Source organism: Acartia tonsa, chromosome 11, assembly GCF_053477335.1.
Source record: "Acartia tonsa isolate MP-2025a chromosome 11, ASM5347733v1, whole genome shotgun sequence".
Classification (NCBI taxonomy): domain Eukaryota; kingdom Metazoa; phylum Arthropoda; class Copepoda; order Calanoida; family Acartiidae; genus Acartia; species Acartia tonsa.
The window spans coordinates 14340365-14362786 of NC_137270.1; the positions used below are offsets into that span (position 1 = coordinate 14340365).

Genomic DNA, 22422 nt, shown 5'->3' on the forward strand with positions numbered 1-22422 from the left:
GCTTTCAAATAAAGGAGAACTTTTTGTTATAGTCGGTCTTTCTGTCTGTTTGAAAAACAACATTAAGATCAAAAGATCATGTAAGGTGTGTGACATAAATGATGAAAGTAGGGGGAATGCCTTGGCCCAAAACAGGCGAAACTCAGTTAAAACTTCTAGATAAAGGTCGTGCGATCAAAGAGTTGCAATTAAAAACGTAGAGTATGTTCATGTTCAAGGTGGCGTTGAGAGGACTTGTACCTGAAGTGTCACAGAGCCCTCAAGAGGTTGCCTATCCATTACGATATATATGTTGGAAGGAATTTTAATGTTAGAGGGAGATTTGAAATCTTCGTCAAATTTTAAGGATTTTTTTTTAATTCGTTTCTTTGTATAATTCTTTAACTAAAAGCGGAAATACAATTTAAGTTAATAAATTTTGACCAATAGGATAGGTGGATTGGAAACTACCTGCACTCTAATTGGTTGAATGATGTACGACACTTAAGCTTCTTCAATCAGAGCGCAGATAGTTTTTCATCCACCAATCACAGATGTCAAAACTAATTAACTTAAATTGTATTTCCGCTTTTAGATAAAAAATTATACAAAAAACGAACCTTATAAAAAATCTTTAAAATTTGATGCAGATTTCAAATCTCCCTCTAACATTTAAATAACCTTCCAACTTCTATATCTTACTATCCATCTATCTATCTATGTATCTACCTGTTCAGGTGAACAAACAGAGGCTTTCCTCATCCATTGTCTTTTCACCTTCTGTACAGAGTGAACTACCAGATACAGTGTGATTCAAAATAACTTTGTAAAAAATATTTCCTGAGCTGGATCTTTAAATCATTTTAGTGGTGAGCCAGATCGGGGTGCACCGAATTTCAGCCAATCACAGCGCGGCATTTCATAAAATGCTGTGCTCTCATTAGTGGAAAGTTGGCTCACCCCGATCTGGCTCACCACTAAAATGATTTAAAGATCCAGCTCAGGGACATAAACAGGAAAGCCAATGGCTAATAAATTGATGTACAATTCCAATAATATTACATAAAATTACTCTTTCTTTAGATTATAATTAGTGGTTGAAATATTTGGACACTCAACTTATTAAAATATAAATTCAATAAAAAAATCAATAGTTGAAAAGCCAATGAAAAAGAAGAATTTATTATAAAACTTTGGGGACTAGTGTAACAAATACCCCAAGAACCCTACTTTACTAAAATGTGTCTCAGAAAAACAAAACAAAAAGTTCTAGCAACAAAAATATTTCTATTTAATCATATGAATCATTTTATTTTAAAAGAGTGTTGTAAAAAGCTTTATTTCAAATGAATAAAGAATAAAGACTATAATGTTTTTTGTTATATAAACTAGTAGTGGCTAAATCCCTAGCTTCTAGGGGTCCCTTAAAATTTTATTTTTGAATGACCCTGTAAGAAAGTAAAATTCTTCTCAGTGTCTCCATCCTCATTTTGTGTCTCATCTTCTGTATCTTCCTCCTGAAAATAAAACCTTTTACTGGCCTACCATTGGTCGATTGAAATGTATACTGCCTTACCATCGGTCAATTAGAATGTGTACTGCCCTACCATTATTCAATTGCCTACCATTGGTCAATTAAAATGTTTACTGGCCTGTCATTGGTAATTTAGTCGGTGTATTGACCTATAAGATTGACGTCATACTGGTCTACTATTGGTCAATTAAAATGTTTTCTGGCCTACTATTGGTTATTTAGTCGGTGAATTGACCTATAAGAATGACGTCATACTGGTCTACTATTGGTCAATTAAATTGTTTTCTGGCCTACCATTGGTAATCTAGTCTGTGTAATAAACTTTAAGAATGACGTCATACTGGCCTACCATTGGTAATTTAAAATGTATGTATATTGGCCTGCCTATCATTAGTCATTTGCATTGTATGACGTTAATTTTTTTTATAGGAACTATAAAGTGCTTTCTTGAAATAATTTTTTTTCTTTCAATTTTACATTTTGATAAAAATGACGTTTGACAAAAGACATAAAAACATAAGACATAATGAACAAAAATCGATTAATATAAATTATATACTTAATAAAATTCATTAAAATAAATTCGAGGATTTATGTCTTTTACATTATTAAGTCTTCTGTCATTTAGATCCTATGTCAATAAGTTTTTTTTTCTTTAGAACTTTTGTCTTTAAAACATAATGTCATAGTCAAAAAAACAAATATTAAATCAAAACTTATATAACAAAAAAACAGAATTTTAGGTTTCAAGTTCTAATTTACGATCCTTGCTATAGATCTTTGAAAAACCAGTAAACATTCTTAAATTGGGTATCTTAACAATAAATTCCATTTTTCTACATAAGCTTTTACCTGTTGTAGCCTATTTAAAGCTGAAATAGACTGAGAAAACTGGAGCATTTTCTTTTTAGGTCCACCCCACCGTTCTATACGGGGAGAGTTTGGGTAGGAGGTGCTAGAACATGTCTCATATGAACCTAAATATGAAAAATGAAATTATTCAACACCCAAACAGGATGTCTTTCTGTCTACATGTCTGTCTGCCTGTATCGAAGGATCTCTAAGTACCTCAAGAACTCTCCTTTACATTGAAGCTTTCTATAGGACCAGGGAAGGTGTATAACTATTTTGGGGATGGTTACGCAAACCCTTTTAAGATAAATCAACCAGAGAAAAAAAATCCCCTCCAAAAAAATTTTACTTTTTATTTTCAAGAATAAAATTTAAAATGAAGGGTCAGCTGACCATTCCACCTTCTCTCAAGTGTACCTAGAGTTCTCTGGGGGCAAAATATGAAAGAAGTTTGGGGACTTTTATTAAATCATGATTGGGTTGTACAAAATTTATATACAAATAATTTTAAATTTAAAAAAGGGTAATTAGATTTATCATAATTAAGGGTTGGGCATCATTTCATTGGCCATCCTTGTTTGCTCATGTAAGATCTTTGGGACTAGTATAATTTACAGTCCAATGTTCCCTCCCTCCCTGCTAATAACAGAAAAGCTTCGTCTATAATAAAACATAAACATTTATAAAGTCTTGAGTCTTGGACAGGGATCCTAAGGGATTATACAATGGACGATAAATTGATGATAATCTACAAAATTATCCCTTTTTTTATTTATAATATTAATACAGTTTGGACACACCAAGTTTTAAACAACCAATCAGGATATAATAAAAGTATCCAAAGTTTTTAGGCCAACAAACAAAACTTTGGGTACCAGTACCACTTCCACCCTGATGTTGAGAAAGGTTAGTAAGTTATGAACTTGTTTATACAGAAAGTTTATAATCTTACACAAAGTTTCACAATACACACCAACAATACATAACACTAGCCAACTTTTATGGAAGCTATTTTATATATGTTTTTTTTCAGTTTTGTGCTATTTTTATATCAACAAAATATCATGGTTATGATATAAAGTAGCATTAAAAAAAAACATTTTTTTGAAATACCATGATAAAATTTAGATTGCTAAATCTTTCCCCTTTAACGAAAGTTTATTAAGTTATGTTTATCAAATTGGGGAGGGGGTTGGGGGGTTGGGGGATAACCCCCCTACTACAGCAAAAGGGGATTTCAAGTTTAAAAAGTCAAGGAGTGTAAAAAAATCGCCAATTTTTTCATAAAGCATCATATGATATTCCAACCTATCATACATATCTACATATCTAATTTTGTTTTCGTATATTCCACGAACCAAAAGAAGTATTTCATCAATTAACATCAAAACATCCGGCTGCCTAACGATAATTAACACTCATATTGTTGTGCATTACTTCCACAAAAGATAAAAAAAAACTCTTCAATTTCAATTCAATGGTGGTGTAAAATTTAGCCACTGAATAGTGATAAAACAAGGATGACAGCATCCATAAAAGCGAAGCTCTGAAAGGGTAGGACAAACGGACATTAACACTTGTATAATGTCAGAACTGAATAATCAGAATGCGAATGTATAAGAGTCAAAGCAAATTTGTAAGTAAATTTGTCAAAAAACTGCTTGATACAGGATAATGATTATGGACATACTTACATTTTTAGGACTTGATTATAGAGTTGTTTCGCTTATAATATTGTACCTTGTTGTCCTAGGAATCAGTATAACAAAAATCAGACCAATCGGATAATTAGGTCACATACAAATTTGTTGTTAAATGTAAAAAAAAATCAACATGTTTAAAATGGACGTACGGACATTCTGGTAATGATTATAGAGTTGCTACGCTTTCTAACTCGTACCTAACTATTACAGGAATCGCCATGCAAAATTAACGAATAAAAGATATCTATCTCGGACGTACGGACGTACGTACGGACCGACCCTAATTATAGAAAAGCTTCGCTTTTAAAAAGAAATCAAATGCAAACATACAAGTTTCCAAACGACCAAAAAGTGCTTAAAAATTCCATCGTGCTTTTACCTTTTTCCTCTTTTACCATTTCTCCTCCTTATACATTTAAAGTTTATCATAATACATTCTCTTTTATTATTTCTTTATTATTATAAGTAGCAAAGGTTATGTAAATGTAAATACTAAATGCTACATCCCTAGAGGCCTCTGGGATACTTGAATTCGACCCCATTTATATTTTAGTTTTAATAATAAAAAGTAAAAAATAATCTTCTTCGTAATAGTTATAAACCTTCCCAGGACCCATGAGAAGCTACATTGTAAAGGAGAGCACACAAACACAGATACTGTTAATTTTATATAAGAATGGTTTTAGCAAAAAAGTATAATTTCTAAAGGTGCTTTATACCTAGTAAATAAAAACAGAAAAAAATCTTACTTTCAGAATCTGAACTGGAATCAGAAAACTCCTCCCTGAAAAAATTTAGATATTATTATTTATCAGAAAAATATTATTAGAAACGGCGTTCATCAGCCATCCGCGGTTTCCCTTAAATCGCATTTAGACTGAAAACGAGTTTTTTTTGGAATAATTTGTATCTTTTACTTAGTTATTTGGTTAGGCTAGGTAATGGCTATTCGAGAGAGAGAGAACCTATTTGGAAGTTAGATATCCTTAGACTTACTTAGGATGTAAAATTTACAAGAATCATAATATTCTATATCCTAAAAAATTACCTAGGCTGGTCTGGAAGCTAGGGTTTCTAAGCCTATATAGAAAGTCTAAGAGATAAGTTACCCATAGAATTTTTATAGGCCTATTGTCTGCAATAATTCAAAGACTTTTTTCTCACTAAAATTTTAGCTAAAAACTGGCACAAATAAACAAAGGTTAATAATGTGGGTGTGATATCACGTTCGCATTATGAAATTATAAGAACCGCATAATTTTGGCATTATTTAACAGACAGAAATGCACTTAATGAAACTTTGCTTTCTCAACCAAGCTTCATTTTGGGCATCATTAATTTTCTAGTAGCGAACCACTCTATAATTCCACATGTGCGTCCGTCTATCTGTCCGTCTGTCCGTTTATTTGTCCGTCTGTCCGTCCATCTTTCCGTTTGTCCGTCTGTCCGTCCATCTGTCCATCGATCTGTCCGTCAGTATGTCTCGGCTCCTACAAAATCCCTTCATCATGCACCATACTTAGGTATAAAAAATCTATGGTAGTCTGACTGCTTTTAAGCAGCGTTTTAGCTGCTTTTCTTTGTACAACTTTCAAAGACATAAACTTTTTTTCAGGTTATGTAATTTTAAGTTTTTGCATATTCTCACTCTTTCTTTTCTATGTTATAATAACAGATAATCTTCTATGTAACTAACTTTGTCTATTTGTTTTTTAAAAGCGAAGCTTTTCTATAATTAAGGTCGGTCAGTCAGATCGTCCATCTGTCCGTACGTCCGTCCGTCTAGAAGGGATATTCTTTTGTTAATTTAGGCATGTTAGAATTATCCTATTGATTTCAAATTTTGCATGGTGATTCCTGTAGTATTTTGGTATGATTTAGAAAGCAAAGCAACTCTATAATTGTTACCAGAATGTCCCTACGTCCACTTATATCTTGCTGATCTTTCACTATTTTAACAACAAATTTTTGTGTGATAAGATTATCCGATTGATCTTATTATTTAAATACCAATTCCTAGGACAACAAAGTACAATGTTATAAGCGAAGCATCTCTTTAATCAAGTCCAAAAAACGTAGGTATGCCCTTAAACATTATCCTGTATTTAAGCAGTTTTTAAACAAATTTATTTACATTTTTGATTCAACATTTATACATCTATGTTCTGATTTTTCAGTTTTGACACTCTACAAATGTTAATCTTCGTTTGTCTTACCGTTTCAGAGCTTCGCTTTTATGGATGTTGTCATCCTTGTTCATAATATATTTTGTATTTAGCTTCTTATAGATGTTGTCCCTACTTTTATTTTACTTTGATTATATGTGATAATACACGGAAGAGAAGGCACACTAACAATCAGTATGTCAAATATCAAGTTACTTTCATACCAGAGTTTCATAGAAGGCGGATCTCCCAGTGTAGAAAATCTATGACCTCAATTATCTTTTGCGTTTAATTTCATCAACATGATTTAAACGTAACAGGATGTAAGAATCTGCTGTATATTAAGATTTCACTAACTGCTCGATTGACATAGTTTTGCTTTACAGTAAAGATTCTTTTTGTTGATTTAAAACTAAATACACATAGATATCTTATTTATTATTTATGAGTTTTAGTATTCTTTTTATACTCTTTTTCTTTCTATTTTTCCTACTCATAAATTACAATTTATAATTGTTTTATCAAAGTAATTGAAGTAAAATAATTAAAGTCTATATCCTACATACTAAAGTTTTATTGTGTACATTTGATTGTCTATTACGATTTCAACAAAATTACAATGTTTTCTAGATTTTTAGTGAAAATTACGAGGGATATGTCAGCCACCCAAAAAATAAATATTTACAACAAGACAAAAAATTACTCAAAACGCTTGTTAATTTGTTAATTATAAAGATGGATGATCTTTCATACGGGACGTCCAAGATTTTTATTAGGGGCGAGAGGGTGGGGGGGTATTATGAGTTGTTTCAAAGGTTTAAGGGGGGGGGTAATCACCCCTTTCCCCCCACCGTTGGACGTCTATGCTTTAATACCCTAGTTACAGAATAGCTACATTTCTAATCTAAACCTTATTTGTTCAAAACACTTTGTTTATGATAAAATACTCTTTGACATAATAACTTTGAAAAATCTGAAATTTACACTTTTCCTATTATTTTCAAGGTTAAAACAAATGAATTATTTTACTGTTAATTTTTAGACTAAAAATTTTAGTTTTTATTTATGAAGCATCTTCAACAAGGATGTGAAAATTTACAAGAGTCTGTCCGTACATCAATATGAGTTTCTAAGACTAAAACCAAAAGTTGAATAGTCTCAAACCATACTAAAATCTGCCCTAAACCTCAATCGGTTCAGTGGTTAGAAAGAGCTTTTAATGAATTAAGAAAAACTTTAGACAAGAAAATGTTTTCGTTTATTAAACAATTTGATCTTGAAGTTATTTTATTATTGTTGATCTACTTGTTTATATAGCATTAGAAATTTAATGAAATTAAAATGATTGGTTTATGGTATCAGCAGAAAAATCTGTTTCATATCAATATCTATTCCAACAAGTAAAATCAGCTATTTCATGCATTAATTAGTCCATATCGAACACTGTCACCCTGCGGGGCTACTCAGTACCCATCATAACCTAACCTAAAGTAAAAAAAATAGCTAACTCCCCCTCCCCTTATTTTATCTTAAACAAAGGGGAAAGCACTTAAAAATGTATATGACTTTGTTTTGCTTATGTAAAAACTTTAAAATTTCATAATACTTAAAGACAAAGAAATTTCATGGAAGGAAAAAGTTTTGGCATTAAACAAGGATAATGCAATCATAAAGTTCGTGAATTATTGAATTATGTTTATTAAATACAGTGAATTAATGAAATAATGTATGACTGGCTAATAAATGCATAATATAATAAGGGCATTTTTTATGCAAAATTTAAAAAGACAGTAAATTATTAAACATAAGTAAATATATGTTTTGAGACTTCTAAAACACGTTTTTATGCGAAAAGTTCTTATAATGAAAATTCAGTTCATGAATGTATTGCCGAAAAATGGCTGCTTTAGTTATTGAGTAGAAACGTTGAGAAATGAAGAATATTTTTGGTGTAATATAAATCGAACAAATAATTTAAAATGTTATATTATGTTTATGAGTGATAGATGAACATACACACATTCCCAGGTTATCGTATAGCTGCAATGCACAGCTAATACCCACACACAGACCTGTATAAAAGCGTTGCTACAAAAGACGGAGGATTTAAGACAATCGTAGGCTTAAAATAAATGGCATGAACATGCAAGTTTGGTTGAGAATTTAATCCTTTGGAATTGCCTTATGCTGCGACTGCGTTTTCTTACATTTCATAATGCAAACAAATACACTTATATAAAAGTATAGGATGACTGAATGTCTGTACAGAATGATCTGAACCGATTTGGTTCTCCTTTACAGTGTAGCTTAGTAGTTATAATTTATAAATATAATTTAAGGGGGGGGGGGGTATCCCGATTCTCCCAAGAAAAATCACCCCTAGAAAAAGGTGCCTCTAGAAACGTAGCCGCTAGTGAGGAATAAAGTAAAAGATATTTTGTTTAACTATTTAAAGATTCCTTTAACAATTAAGTACAATCTACCAACCAGGAAGCTTAGCAACTCTATGATTATTACAAAAAAAGTTCACGTTTCCATCTTTTTTTTAACTGTTTATAATGATAAAAATACATGATATATTTTCTCATCATTTCTAACTAACCCCTGAAGAGAACTAAAATTAAGGTACCATAACGACACAAAACAACCCTATACTTAATATAACCTAACCTAACCTGAGCTTAATTAAAACATAAACACACGAAATAATATCCACCTTATTCTTAATTTATTTCAAAAATAAATTCTTGTTTTATTAACCTTTCTTTAACTATATATATTTTCCAGTAAGACTTCAAAAATGATTTATATCATTTGAATTTGAACCTGTTCTCAGCCATACTGAAAAATCATGTATAACATCGCATTACAGAAAATTTTCTACGAATATTAATATAAAAATAATAAGATTAATACCAGTTGTATTAGCCCGTGCCTCCGGCCCCTCGTAGCTACAAAAACTGTTTTTATCTTATAATTTTTTATTTTACTATCCGCGGAAAGCTCTCTATAACACGATGCGATAAATAACTAATTTCAATTAACAATGTGATAATTATTTAACTAATCCTTCTTCTGTAAATGTTGCCATACTATTTCTCTTATCTTTTTGTACGTTTTAAAAAATCAATAACGTAATACTTAACGTATAAAATCCCACTTAATTTGCCAGGAATCTAAATGAATAGGATTATGGACGAATATTTATAAAAACCCCTTATTATGATAAACAAAATTAGCCTATCTACATGTTAATTTTATTGGTGAAAAATGTTTAAACTGCGTGTTTGTACTACGATGTCATGATTTAATATAAGTTTTCAAAGTTTTTAAGTCAACAAATGAGAGACCGTGTGTGTAAAACTGTGGAGACCAGTATAAATTACAGTCCAATGTCTCCTTCCTCAGTGTATTTAGTAGAAATAAAACAGATTTTAGGAAATTGTCAATGAATAATTATAAAATTTCCTTTGAATGTGAAGTAAGAAAATATATACTTTTATGTTTAATTTCTTTCTTGTTTTATCACTTATCTTCGCATTTTATTTTACACAAAAATGTCAAATTTATATACGTTTAATTCCTTAAGAATTTTAAATGGTCTTAAAATCCAAGCTAACTAAAAAAGGATTTTTAAAAAAAATCATCGAAAGTGTTATTACTGCATTACGTAATTTTCTGTCGATTTTTTTACCTTTTTATTGATAAATCACTTAAAATTTATTATTCTTTATTTTACAGAAAATAATAATTTTTGCTTGGCAATACTAATAATACTCCTGTTGTAAATGACGGACTAAACTGAAAACATGATATCAATATAGACCTACTACTACATGCAGTTGCTAATCAGTTCCGCTATTTGTAATCCATATATGAGAGTTATGGTAGGCATGTCTGTCTCTCTAACCGCTGTCCCACCCCCTAAGAAAATAGCCTAAAACCACCATAGGAGCAGTAGATATATTCCCTGAAGAGTAGAATCCAATTGGTTCAGTGGTTACCGAGATCTTAAGCTTCAGACGGACGGACGGACAGATATCATTTTACTTTGTATAATAGATAGTAGAAGGCTATTTATTTGTCTGTTTGGTCTTCCTTTGGAAGCTTCATTAAGTCCCTGGGACTGTCTTATTAATATATTGAAGAGTTAGGATGGTTTTATGCAATATGTCTTCCCCTCAAAACACAAAGCCCCTAGACACTAGGGCGCAGCCTTACTACCAAGAACCTTTACAAAATATTGAGTAATTTTAGAGGAATGATATATGAGCTGTGGTTGTATTTTGCAATTCTACCAGCCTTTGTTATTGTGTACATTATGTGAAAGTGTAGAAACACCACCTACACAACATTCATACAGTTGTAATCAGGTGTCCGTTAAAAACAGCCGAAAAGTTTAAATAGCAATTGCAAATTTATAGCCATGCTGCAAAACTACTCTCTATACATCTTTCCGCAGATAGTAAAATTAAAAATTTTAAGATTGATTCGAGTTTTTTTGTCAGACCCAAGAACGAGGAAAATTATCTGTAATGCTATACTGGATGAAGATTTCAAGAAGGTTGGGTTCAATAGAGAATGAAATTATAAATGTTTTTGCTCTGACAAGTTTAAATAAATTAACACAGAGTGAGCCAAACCAGGTAAGGCTTACTGCATCTAGTCAAGGATTACTCTAGGTGAAGTGAGCCTATGAAAATTTAAATTAACAAGGATGACAACATCCATAAAAGCGAAGCACTGAAACGGTAGGACAAACGGACATTAACACTTGTATAGTATCTGAACTGAAAAATCGGAACATAAATATATAAATGTCGAATCAAAATTGTAGGTAAATTTGTTGAAAAACTGCTTAAAAACAGGATAATGTTTATGGACATACTTACATTTTTGGACTTGATTATAGAGTTGCTTCGCTTATAATATTGTTCTTTGTTGTCCCAGGAATCAATATACCAAAAATCAGATCAAACGGATAATTAAAACACTTGAAAATTTGTTGTTAAAAAAGTAGAAAAATCAACATGTTTAAAATGGACGTACGGACATTCTGGTAATGATTATAGAGTTGCTACGCTTTCTAAATCGTACCCAACTACTACAGGAATCATCATACAAAGTTTGAAATCGATAGGACAATTCTAACATGCCTAAATAAACGAATAAAAGCTATCTATCTCGGACGGACGGACGTACGGACGTACGGGCGGACGGACGGACCGACCCTAATTATAGAAAAGCTTCGCTTTTAAAAATAAGAGTGTTATAACAATATGTTATAAATTGTTTCAAAAAGAAGATTATTCCACTAAATTTTATTTTATTTTGTATGAACAACTTTTGTTTCATCCGTAGGAGAATTACACAGAAATTTTTCAAAAACTAAATACTTCCCATAGAACGGAAATACAAAAATAATGGAAAAGAATTGTTTTTCACTTTTTTCTGTGCAGTTGTTCTCTTTAGCGCATTAAATCTGCTAAAAAACCAATTGCTGATATTAAACATTTTAAAGGCTTGGTTTACTCTCGTTTTAACATTATATTTACTGAATGCACAATAAGAATTTAAACTCTTTTGCCCAAAATTTGTTAATATTGATTTTAATTTTAAATTTCATTTTCATAGATAAAAAATGTTCAATGTTCCTATATATGTAAAAATTTTCCTAGGATAGGTAACGCAAAATTTAAACAGAGATATATAAAAGTAAAAAGACATGAGGATACATAAATTATTATTGTAGTATTTTTAGAGAAAATCAACAACAAGGATGACAACATCCATTAAAGCCAACAGGTAGGACAAACAAACATTAACACTTGTATATTGTCAGAACTTATAAAGCTGAATATCAAATTACAAGTCAAAACTATATTGTATATACATATGTTGTAAAATTGCTCAAATACAGGATAATGTTTGTGAACATACTTAGGACATAATTATCGAAATGCTTTGCATGTTTTATATGGACGCAGGGACTTTCTGATCGCGATAATATAGTTACTACCATATCGATGGAACAATTTTTACATGCCTTAACTAAGGATTTGAAATCCGTTACGTAAGGACGGAACGGACAGACCCTAATTCAAGAAAAAAAGGTTTAAATAGGAAAGAGGAGACACAATCGAAACACTTTCATAAACATAATGGTTTATATCGACTATGTTAAAATGAAGAATTAACAAGGATGACAACATCCATAAAAGCGAAGCACTAAAACGGTAGGACAAACGGACATTAACACTTGTATGGTATCTGAACTAAATAATCAGAATTTAAAAGTATTAGAGTCGAAGCAAAATTGTAAGTAAATTTGTTGAAAAAACTGCTTGAAGCAGGATAATGTTTATGGACATACTTACATTTTTAGGACTTGATTATAGAGTTGCTTCGCTTATAATATTGTTCGTTGTTGTCCCAGGAATCAATATACCAAAAATCAGATCAAACGGATAATTAGAACACTTGAAAATTTGTTGTTAAAAAAGTAGAAAAATAAACATTTTTTAAATGGACGTACGGACATTTTGGTAATGAGTATAGAGTTGCTACGCTTTCTAAATCGTGCCCAACTACTACAGGAATCATCATGCAAAGTTTGAAATCGATAGGACAATTCTAACATGCCTAAATTAACGATTAAAAGCTATCTATCTCGGACGGACGGACGGACGTACGGACGGACCGACCGACCCTAATTATAGAAAAGCTTCGCTTTTAAAAATGAGAAAAAAGAGATTAATAGACATAAAACAGATTCAGTAAGTTAGACCGTACAACAGATAGAAAATAAATATATAGATAGACAGAAAATAGATAGATACAACTGTAGCATCATGAAAGCATCAGTTGTCAAAATTTTTCGGTAATCAACTACGTTGTATAAATTCATAGTTTTTCATTTCAAACAATACTACCAAAATATTCATTGTGATAACTTAATCTGATTTTAAATGCGTGTTTCAAACGGCCTTTTTATTTTACACTTTGTAAGATTTCTGAAACATTTAGACATATTTTAAAAAGCATAACAACTTTTAAACCCAGATAAGTATTATAAAGAGAAAAAAACAATTATATGAAGTAGCTTATAGTACCTAATAAGAAAATACGTCAAACTATACAATTGACCAATGATAGGCCAGTATACATTAAAATTGGCCAATGGTAAAATGTATACTGGCCTATCATTGGTCATTTGTATTATATATATAGCCATTTCTTTTTTGGCATTATAAGCTGCGTCCAAAAGCCAAAAAATTGTATTTTGTATGAACGGCAAAAATGCCTGGGCGTGTTATGATGATTGTCAAAAATATTCTCCATCAGTCCACTGTTACCAGGGAAAAAGGGACTATCGATTCCCCCCACCCCCCTCCTCTATCATCAACAAATTACTTTCTGTTGATAAGCTGACAATAGAGTTAAATTTAACATTCCTCCAACTTATCTTCGAAAGTTAGGGAGAGGGGGGGGGGGACATTGGGCTGATTATTTCACTAGTCCCCAAAGTGTTATAATAACGTTTAATTATTTTTTGGCTTAACAAACTTGGGGACTTTTTATGACTTTGATTGGTTGGTTCATTCTACAGAAGGAGTAATTTTGTGTATCATCATTAGGGATGTACACCAATTTTTTACCATTGTCTTATCCCATTTGATCACTGACAATAGGTTAAATTTTGTTGGTTATAATTGAGGATAATATCAATTCATCATCCATTGTCTTATCCCTAAAGCCATGACAATAACTGTCAAGGATCAGCTGGATTTCCTATTCAAGCCCTAGTTTCCTAAAGTGTACAGCAGATAACCCAACTATTGCAAACGCTATTTTCAGCTACTCCGGTCAAAGGGAAAAGCGATGTAATGTATAAACGATTTATAAATTATACATTCAAAATATAAATTTTTCAAATTTTGATTTTTTTTTGGAAGTTTGAAGCTTTTTTAGCTAGTAGCAAATATTGAGATAGGACGCGGAAGCTACGCACACCTTCGGAAACTAAAATTCAGTTCATCCTGTCAAGGATTAATTTATAATCAGAGGACACTAGGAGTATTGGATTTATTGTCCAGGCTTTTCCACCAATATTTTAATGTATTTATCTACTGTTATCTATTTATCTACTGTTATCTATTTATCTGGGGTGTTACTGTTCAGTAAATCAATTTATCGTTTTTGCATACCTTAAAACCTAATACTTTCAGAAAATTTCAAGGAATCTTTAGGGATAAGTCCCCAAAGTTTTGAGCCAACGAATAAGACAAAAGGTGGTTATAAAACTTTGGGTACCATTGTAATTTATATGCCAATGTTCCCTTCCTTCCTGGAAAATTCTAGATTTTCTTATATTTATCAATATGTCTACTTGGTAATAAGCTTTTTATTCATAGATAATCTTATTAAGAGCTTACCAAAAATGAACTTATATTGATCTAATAAATTATTGATCCAACCTATGTAGGATGTCTGTATGTGTGTGTAGCTGTCTTTACTTGAGGATCTCGATAACAACTCAACCGGTATGGTTCTCCTTTACATTGTAGCTTCTAATGGCGAACAACTATTTGTTAGTAATAAGTGTATTTACAGGGATATGACGACACTAAAAATCAATGCTCCTTTTGATTCAAGCATCAAATTTTGCCTTGAGGAGAGGCGTCCAAGCTTTTTCATTTGGGGGGGGGGGAAGGGGTACAATTTTTTAAGAGGGGGGTAAATTTTTTTTACCTCCCCCAAAATTATTTTTGAATAGGATTTTTATTAGGGGGGTTAATCACCCCTTTACCCCCCCCTCCCTCCCATTGGACGTCCTTGGCCTTGAGTATTGTAACTGGCACAAAATTAATGGGAAACTAGTGTATACATTTAACCTTAATTGTCCTTTCCCTGCCTAGAGTATTTAAGAATATTATATTTCTTAGAAGAAGCCTTTTCACAAATATTCTATAGCTCCAATATTACATAATCATTAGGCAATAAGAATATAACAAAAGATTCAAAACATATTTTAATAAAAAAAAAATACAAAAGATTACATTTCATGAAACCTATGACTTATTGAAACTGATACTTAAAAAAAAAATATAATCCAATAAAAATGGCCAATAAAGCAAAAATATAGTGACATATACATCTTAAAAATTTGAAAGATAAACACCCAATTACTAAAAAGAACGACCACAAAAAATTTCTAATTGAAATCCTATGAAAAATAAATAAGGTACGAAAAATTTAAAGGTGTTACAAAAAGTTAAACATTTTGAGGATCATTGTTTTAGAGGTCCTTGGGTCCATATAAATGCTAAGAAAGCATTAAGACCATTTTTTTTAGAAAAGTTAAAAGCTATATGACTTTTTTTCTTCAAATATTTAACAAGATACACATTTATCAAAATCTTTTAACAAAGGTATAAAGATATATTCTAGCAGTTAGTGAAATTGAGACGAGAAACAGCTAAAATATGCAATTTTGTGTTTTAAACAGACAAACAAAAGACAGATATCATACTACTTAAAGCATTGGCAAATTTAGTAGAACTACTTTTAGAAAGTTCTACTTTTAGAGCATTTCAAATTTAACTTCATAGAAAAACATTTTTATTAGACTCTGAACATATGGATATTTCATTTCTTGTTAGACAGAGTTGCATTTTGTGGTATTCAACTATTCAGGGATACAATTGATTGGAAATTAGTAGATAAAAAGATTTATTTAAGATTAATTTTTCAAAGTTTCAGGATTGTGTAGTAATTTAAAAGTACTTCATAAAATGACCATCGCCTGCTGCCTTAGCATCTAAGGGCACAGTAAATAAAAGCACAGTATTTGAATGGGTAGTAAAAGCAGAAAATAGTTTTAAACTATCCCAAGTCTAAAATTTAAAAGGCCAAAAACCAACCTGGGACCTATGGTAAACTTCCCTAAATAAAAATTCAAATCGGTTCAGAAGTTATGAAAATCTTAGCTACAGACAAAGAAAAATTTACTACTTTTTATGCTGAGACATATACTTCTTGATTCACTATATAAATTGATTACAAATATACATAAACTAAAGAGTGATTTAAATTAACCACCCACAGAGAGTTACACCCACTTAAGTAGCCTTACTAATACGTATTGCCTTCCTAACTTAACTTTCACTGATCCAACATAACCTAGCCTAACATATATAATTTGTAATTTTGTAAATATATTTTCAATTTTACATGGTAAATTGGTTGGTTCAAGCTGGCAGTGTCAGAACTTGGTTGTCAGCAAATTCAAATTTCATAAGGGGTAATTTTGTATGTCATGGCTTAAATCTAAAAATGAAATACACCAAAGGACCAATGTGAAGCTTACCTAAACTCAATAAATTCAGTAGTTATTAAAATATTAAGCTTCAGATAAAAAATCTTACTACTTAATAAATAAAATGTATTGTCCATGTATAAGGTATAACCAACAAGCGAAATAAATGTAAAATAATATTTGGGGGGCAAATGGAGAGGTCGTAAATTTTACGATGTGTTGCCTCCCCAACGATAGCTGAAAAAACCGTATAGGTTTCGTGATTTTTTCCCGAATTAATTTTGTTATTGGTATAAGCTGTGTATTGTCTTATCCCTTAAGATCCCTGTATTTTGCCACAATTTCTGCAATATCTATGCAGTAGCTTTGGGTAATGGTATTGTATAACTGATCTAAGTCCAAACTGCCCTTTTTGCTCTTTATTTTATAACTTTTATCAATAGTGAATCTACTGTTTCACTAGGGTATGCCAAACCGACAAACTAACGTTGAGTAAAATGAGAAGGTTTTGTGATTATTTCAAGAATTTTTTTAAAAATTCAATGTTGTTTATATTGTAGTAATTAATGCAGCATAGAGTGTCCAATAAAAATGACGTCATACAATACAAATGGTCAATGATAGGTCAGTATACAATGTAATTGACCAATGGTAATTTGTATACGGGCCTATCATTGATTATTTGTATTGTATGACGTCATTTTTTTAAAGTACACTACACGCTGTTTCGTAATTACTAATTTTTAACATATTATCGTAATTAAATCAAAATTTATAAATTTTGACGTCACTCTCGTTTATCATACAAAATTATATTTGATTTTTAAAATTTTTGTCCTATATATTTCTCTAATTCCTTATTTACTTAAAATATTCCTTCATAGGACACTAAGCCGGGACACAGTAAATGCGGGAGACGGATAAAACGACCCTGCATTTTTAAAAGAAAAAGGAAAGAAATTATAGGGGATTGCATTATTTTCTAAGAGCGATTTATCCTGGGAGGGTGGCGTGGTCCCCCTTGTCCACGCTTTTTGATTTGTGGGGAGGGGGGGGGGGGGCTAAAAATAAAAAATAAAAAAATTGGTGTTGCCGTATTAACCTTCCCTGAACCCATGATAAGCTTTACTGTAAAGGAGAATCCTTATCGATCCATCGGTTAACGATATCTTAAGCTACAGACAGATAAACAGACCTACATCCTGTTGAGAATTTTTCTTAATATTTTGTTAAATTTGAAAATGTGCATCAACTGCATATAAAAGAATTAAATGATATGTTGATTTGTTATATAATCATGCATTTTCAAGTTTTATTGGTAGCACAGCTACTCTTTGTTTCTCTTTTCTTGCCATCAATATATTAGAGCCCCCTATGAGTACCTGCGGTGGGGGCAAGAAATTTGACCTTCTTTTAAAACAAAAAAGGATTATTTTGATAAAGATTTTACATTGTTTATTCATTGTGATAATCTCAATCTAAGTCTATATATATACTAGCGGCTACGCCCCTAGAATCCTCTAGGGGCACTTAAGGTAGGAGGGGGAAAAGTCGACCTCATCCAATTTTAAATTTGTGGGTTTTTTTTTGGGGGGGGGATGCGGTAGGTGAAGACACCCTCCCCAAAAATAGTTTAAAACCTTCCAAGGACATATAAGAAGCTTCACTGTAAAGGAGAACAATATCGGTTCAGGGGTTAGCAAGATCCTTTGGGACAGACAAAAAACAATTACTACTTTATATAATAGGATTATCTCAACCGTACATCTAGATCTTCCAAAGCTTGTTAAACAGACTACTTGCCTCTGTAATATAAAGATGTACTAAAGAAGTTATTGTCTAAAATACAAGTACCCGCAACATAGTAACTTTTCTACCCAAACTCATCTTACCTTGTTTCTTCCAAAACGCTCTCCATCTTTTTATCTGAAAAAATAAATCATAGACTAGAACAATAACATGTTTAAAACCCGTATGGGCCTTTGCCAAAAAGTGACAATCAAGCACTGGAACCTTTATTTGTGAACTTAATTTAAAACAAACAGATAGGTTATTTTTTTCTTACTAAAACATAAATGTATAGAAACTAGAAATTAAATCTTTTTAACAAAACAAGGATGACAACATCCATAGAAACGAAGCTCTGAAACAGTAGGACAAACGGACATTAACACTTGTATTGTGTCCGAACTGAATAATCAGAATATAAATGTGAAAGAGTCGAAGCAAAATTGTGAGTAAATTTGTTGAAAAACTGCTTGATACAGGATAATGTTTATGGACATACTTACATTTTTAGAACTTGATTATTGAGTTGATTCGCTTATAACATTATACTTTGTTGTCCCATTAATCAATATACCAAAAATCAGATCAATCGGATAAATAGATCACATAAAAATTTGTTGTTAAAAAAGTAAAAAATCAACAAGTTAAAATGGACGTACGGACATACTGGTAATGATTATAGAGTTGCTACGCTGTCTAAATCGAACTTCTAAAGGAATCACCATGCAAAGTTTGAAATTGATAGGACAATTCTAACATGCCTAAATTAACGAAAAAAGCTATCTATCTCGGACGGACGTACGGACCGACCGACTCTAATTATAGAAACTCTTCGCTTTAAAAAATGCATTACATTTGTTGAAACAATTACTGACTAATTATATTAATGTTTTAAACACTTGAAAATATACATTTATGATTGTATGACTCATTGTTAAAACACACTTACATAATAATTCATTGCAATATTTTCTAGAATGTGATACCCATATTTAACTTTTGAAAGATTAAAATTGACTATTTTATTCAATGATTATTTTTTACTTGAAATCACTAAATTATTTATAGCTTTGAGATAAAAATGTTCTCATAAAAATGCAGCCACTATATAAGTGGAGTTCGTTCAGATGTCTATCTAATTTTTACAATGGCGTGCACAGGATTAAGGGACCTCTATTTTTTTTTCTAAGGGAACGTTGACACCCCTCTGGCTCTACATGCAAGACCATTAATTCCCAGGGAAAATGGAATGTAATTCTGACAAACAATTTTAAAGGAAAATATCCTCCACAACCCCCCTCTCTTTTTTCTCCCCTTCTTACCCATTCCACTTCAGTTACGTAAAATAAACAAGTTTTACTCCAACTTTACTCCAACAAAATATTAAATTTTGCGGCATTTTCAATTGGAACTAATTGGCTTAATAGCAGCCCCTGATTAATTCCTTTATTGTAACTTCCTTTTTATGAAATCTGTATTACAGTTTATTGTACTTTTTTATTATTACTACGCTGTAAGTATGGGTGTACTTGTTCTTGCTGACTAATCACTGTTACTGTGTGATGATAATTATTACAACAAATAATAACTTTAACAAAATTTCTTATCACCTTAATCCAATAACTTTGGAGTAAAGTATACAAGTTGGGAGTGCTCAAAGCATTTTATTTTTAGTAGCAAAGCTACTCTACAATACACTTTGTCCGTCCGTCCATCAAAATACAAAATAATTGTTATGCAATAAAAATGATGATAAACGAAACACGAAAAAGCGTCAAATAAAAAATGGATTTATCGTTTAGATTTTTCTTTATTAATAACTTTTATTCAAATGAAGTATTTTTATATTTCTCTCTGTTGACAAAAGTTTGACGAAAAAAACATGTTATCAGCCATAAACAAATGAAAATAAGAGTTTTTTAAAAGCGAAGCTTTTCTATAATTAGGGTCGGTCCGTCCGTCCGTCCGTCCGTCCGAGAAAGTTAGCTTTTATTCGTTAATTTAGGCATGTTAGAATTGTCCTATCGATTTCAAACTTTGCATGGTAATTCCTGTAGTAGTTAGGTACGATTTAGAAAGCGTAGCAACTCTATAATCGTTACCAGAATGTCCGTACGTCCATTTTAAACATGTTGATTTTTTTACTTTTTTAATAACAATTTTTTATGTGATAAAATCATCCGATTGATCTGATTTTTTGATTACTGATTCCTATTACTATAAGGTACAATATTATGAGCGAAGCATCTCTATAATCAAGTATTAAAAATGTCAGTATGTCCTTAAACAGAATTCTGTATTTAAGAAGTTTCGCAACAAATTTACGTATAATTTTGCCAAACCTTATATTTTCATATTTTGTATATTCAGTTCTGACACTCAACAAAAGTTAATGTTCGTCTGTCATATCGTTTCAGAGCTTCGCTTTTATGGATGTTGTCATCCTTGTTTTTAAAACAGCAAAGCCTTCCTTTATTAATGTCAAGCTGCTTAAATTTAATGATTTCCATATATTTACTTTATTATAGAAAGATTTTTCTTGTAAAGTAACTAAATGTAACAATCTTTTGTTTTAAAAAAAGTTATGGCCAAAGACATGGTCGGGTAAAAGCCCCTAGAGGCTAGGGGCGAAGCCGCTAGTTTGTTATAAAGTAAAACATAATTTTTTAAGACCTCTAGCTCTTAAATGGGCCGAGTCAGCTGGGAGGGGAGGGGGGGGGGTCGTTGAATCCCCCTTAATAAATATCAAGGCCCTTTTGGTGACCCAAATTGGATATTTTAAAATTTTGATATTTCTGCCCATTGATTGACATCCTGTTTTTTATAATACAAAGAGACAAAGCTACATTACAGTTGTGTTGTGTAGGTAGGTGTGTTGATCACTGATAAAGTGCGATTTTAAAGAATAGGATATGTGAATAAAAAAATTGAAAGGCTTTAAAAAACTCTTAACCAATTAAAAGTTATATTGCCATTCTTTTGAATTATTTTTGTCCATAACATATCATCTTCCTAGTTTATCAAAATTTTAGGTTCTTTCCCTCAAAGTCCATAACGTGCAAAGAAACCTCCTTTCCTATTTTTGAAATAATATTGAAAATAAACCTTCTTAGTTACACCTGCGGTGCTTTAACCCTACGGTGCTACCGTACCCAGTACCCAATATATAACCTAACCTGACCCAAATGAACGAAAAACTATCCCCCTTTCCTTGATTTCAATTCTATTATATAAAGTAGTAAGCTTTTTTTGTCTGTCCCGAATGATCTCGCTAACCGCTGAACCGATATTGTTCTCCTTTACAGTAAAGCTTCTTATAGGTCCTGGTAAGGTTTTACACTATTTTGGGAGGGTGTCTTTTTTTTACTCTTTTGAAACTCAAATTTAAAATGGGATGAGGTCGACTTTTCCCAATCCTACCTTAAGTGCCCCTAGAGGCTTCTAGGGGCGTAGCCGCTAGTTTGATATAAATTAAGATGGGGGGCTAGGAGGATTTCTGTGCTCGACTAAGAACTTTAAGGGAAACCGCCAAATTTTATGTGTACGCCTGTATCTACATATGGATAGTGCCATCCTTTTTTAATTTAGATATTTTTGTGAATAAGAGATGTGTTGACAATAGGCAAAGGGTACAAAGTTTTTTTTCTTCTTTTTAACAAAATATGAATACAATATTTTCACTTCATACTTTTTTCCTTCAGGCTCGGCAGTCGCAGGTTTTTTTTTATGTCAAGACGGCAGCTGTTTAAGTATTTTAAATACAGGCGAAAATTGGGAGCAGTTTATAGTGCTTATGAAAAAATGAAATTTAAAACAAGAATCCATAATTATCATATTATGTAATCAGACAAGGATGATTCAAAACATTCAAAAAAGCTAAGATCACCAAATCATAATAAATGTCAAATGAGTGTAAACAATATAAAATTTGCAGAGCCTCCATGGTGGGGGTAAAGAGACTATACCCCCCCCCCCCCAAACAAATTAGGTAACATCAAATTTTTAGAATCTCACTCCCACTTAATTATGCCTAAAAAACCTTATAAAACTCTGAAATAAAGTACAAAGTCCTTTTTTTGTCAG

The 22422-nt window shown here is 31.5% G+C and overlaps 1 protein-coding gene across 3 annotated transcripts in view; it reads right to left on the bottom strand.

The window, feature by feature from the left end:
- Nucleotides 1–18524, bottom strand: part of LOC145331991 (FH2 domain-containing protein 1-like) — a 52939-nt gene extending 34415 nt beyond the window's left edge. For 2 of the 3 annotated variants that reach the window (XM_080176890.1, XM_080176892.1), the window contains exons 1-5: nt 18444–18524; nt 4818–4852; nt 2366–2490; nt 1427–1496; nt 709–773 (exon numbers count right to left, since the gene is read on the bottom strand). In XM_080176890.1, the coding sequence (XP_080033016.1) occupies nt 709–773; nt 1427–1496; nt 2366–2490; nt 4818–4852; nt 18444–18469 (321 nt within the window). In that variant the 5' untranslated portion in view covers nt 18470–18524. Of the gene's footprint in view, nt 1–708; nt 774–1426; nt 1497–2365; nt 2491–4447; nt 4472–4817; nt 4853–18443 lie in introns of those variants that run through there. The other variant, XM_080176891.1, reaches the window with a different exon arrangement.
- Nucleotides 18525–22422: the final 3898 nt, after the last annotated feature.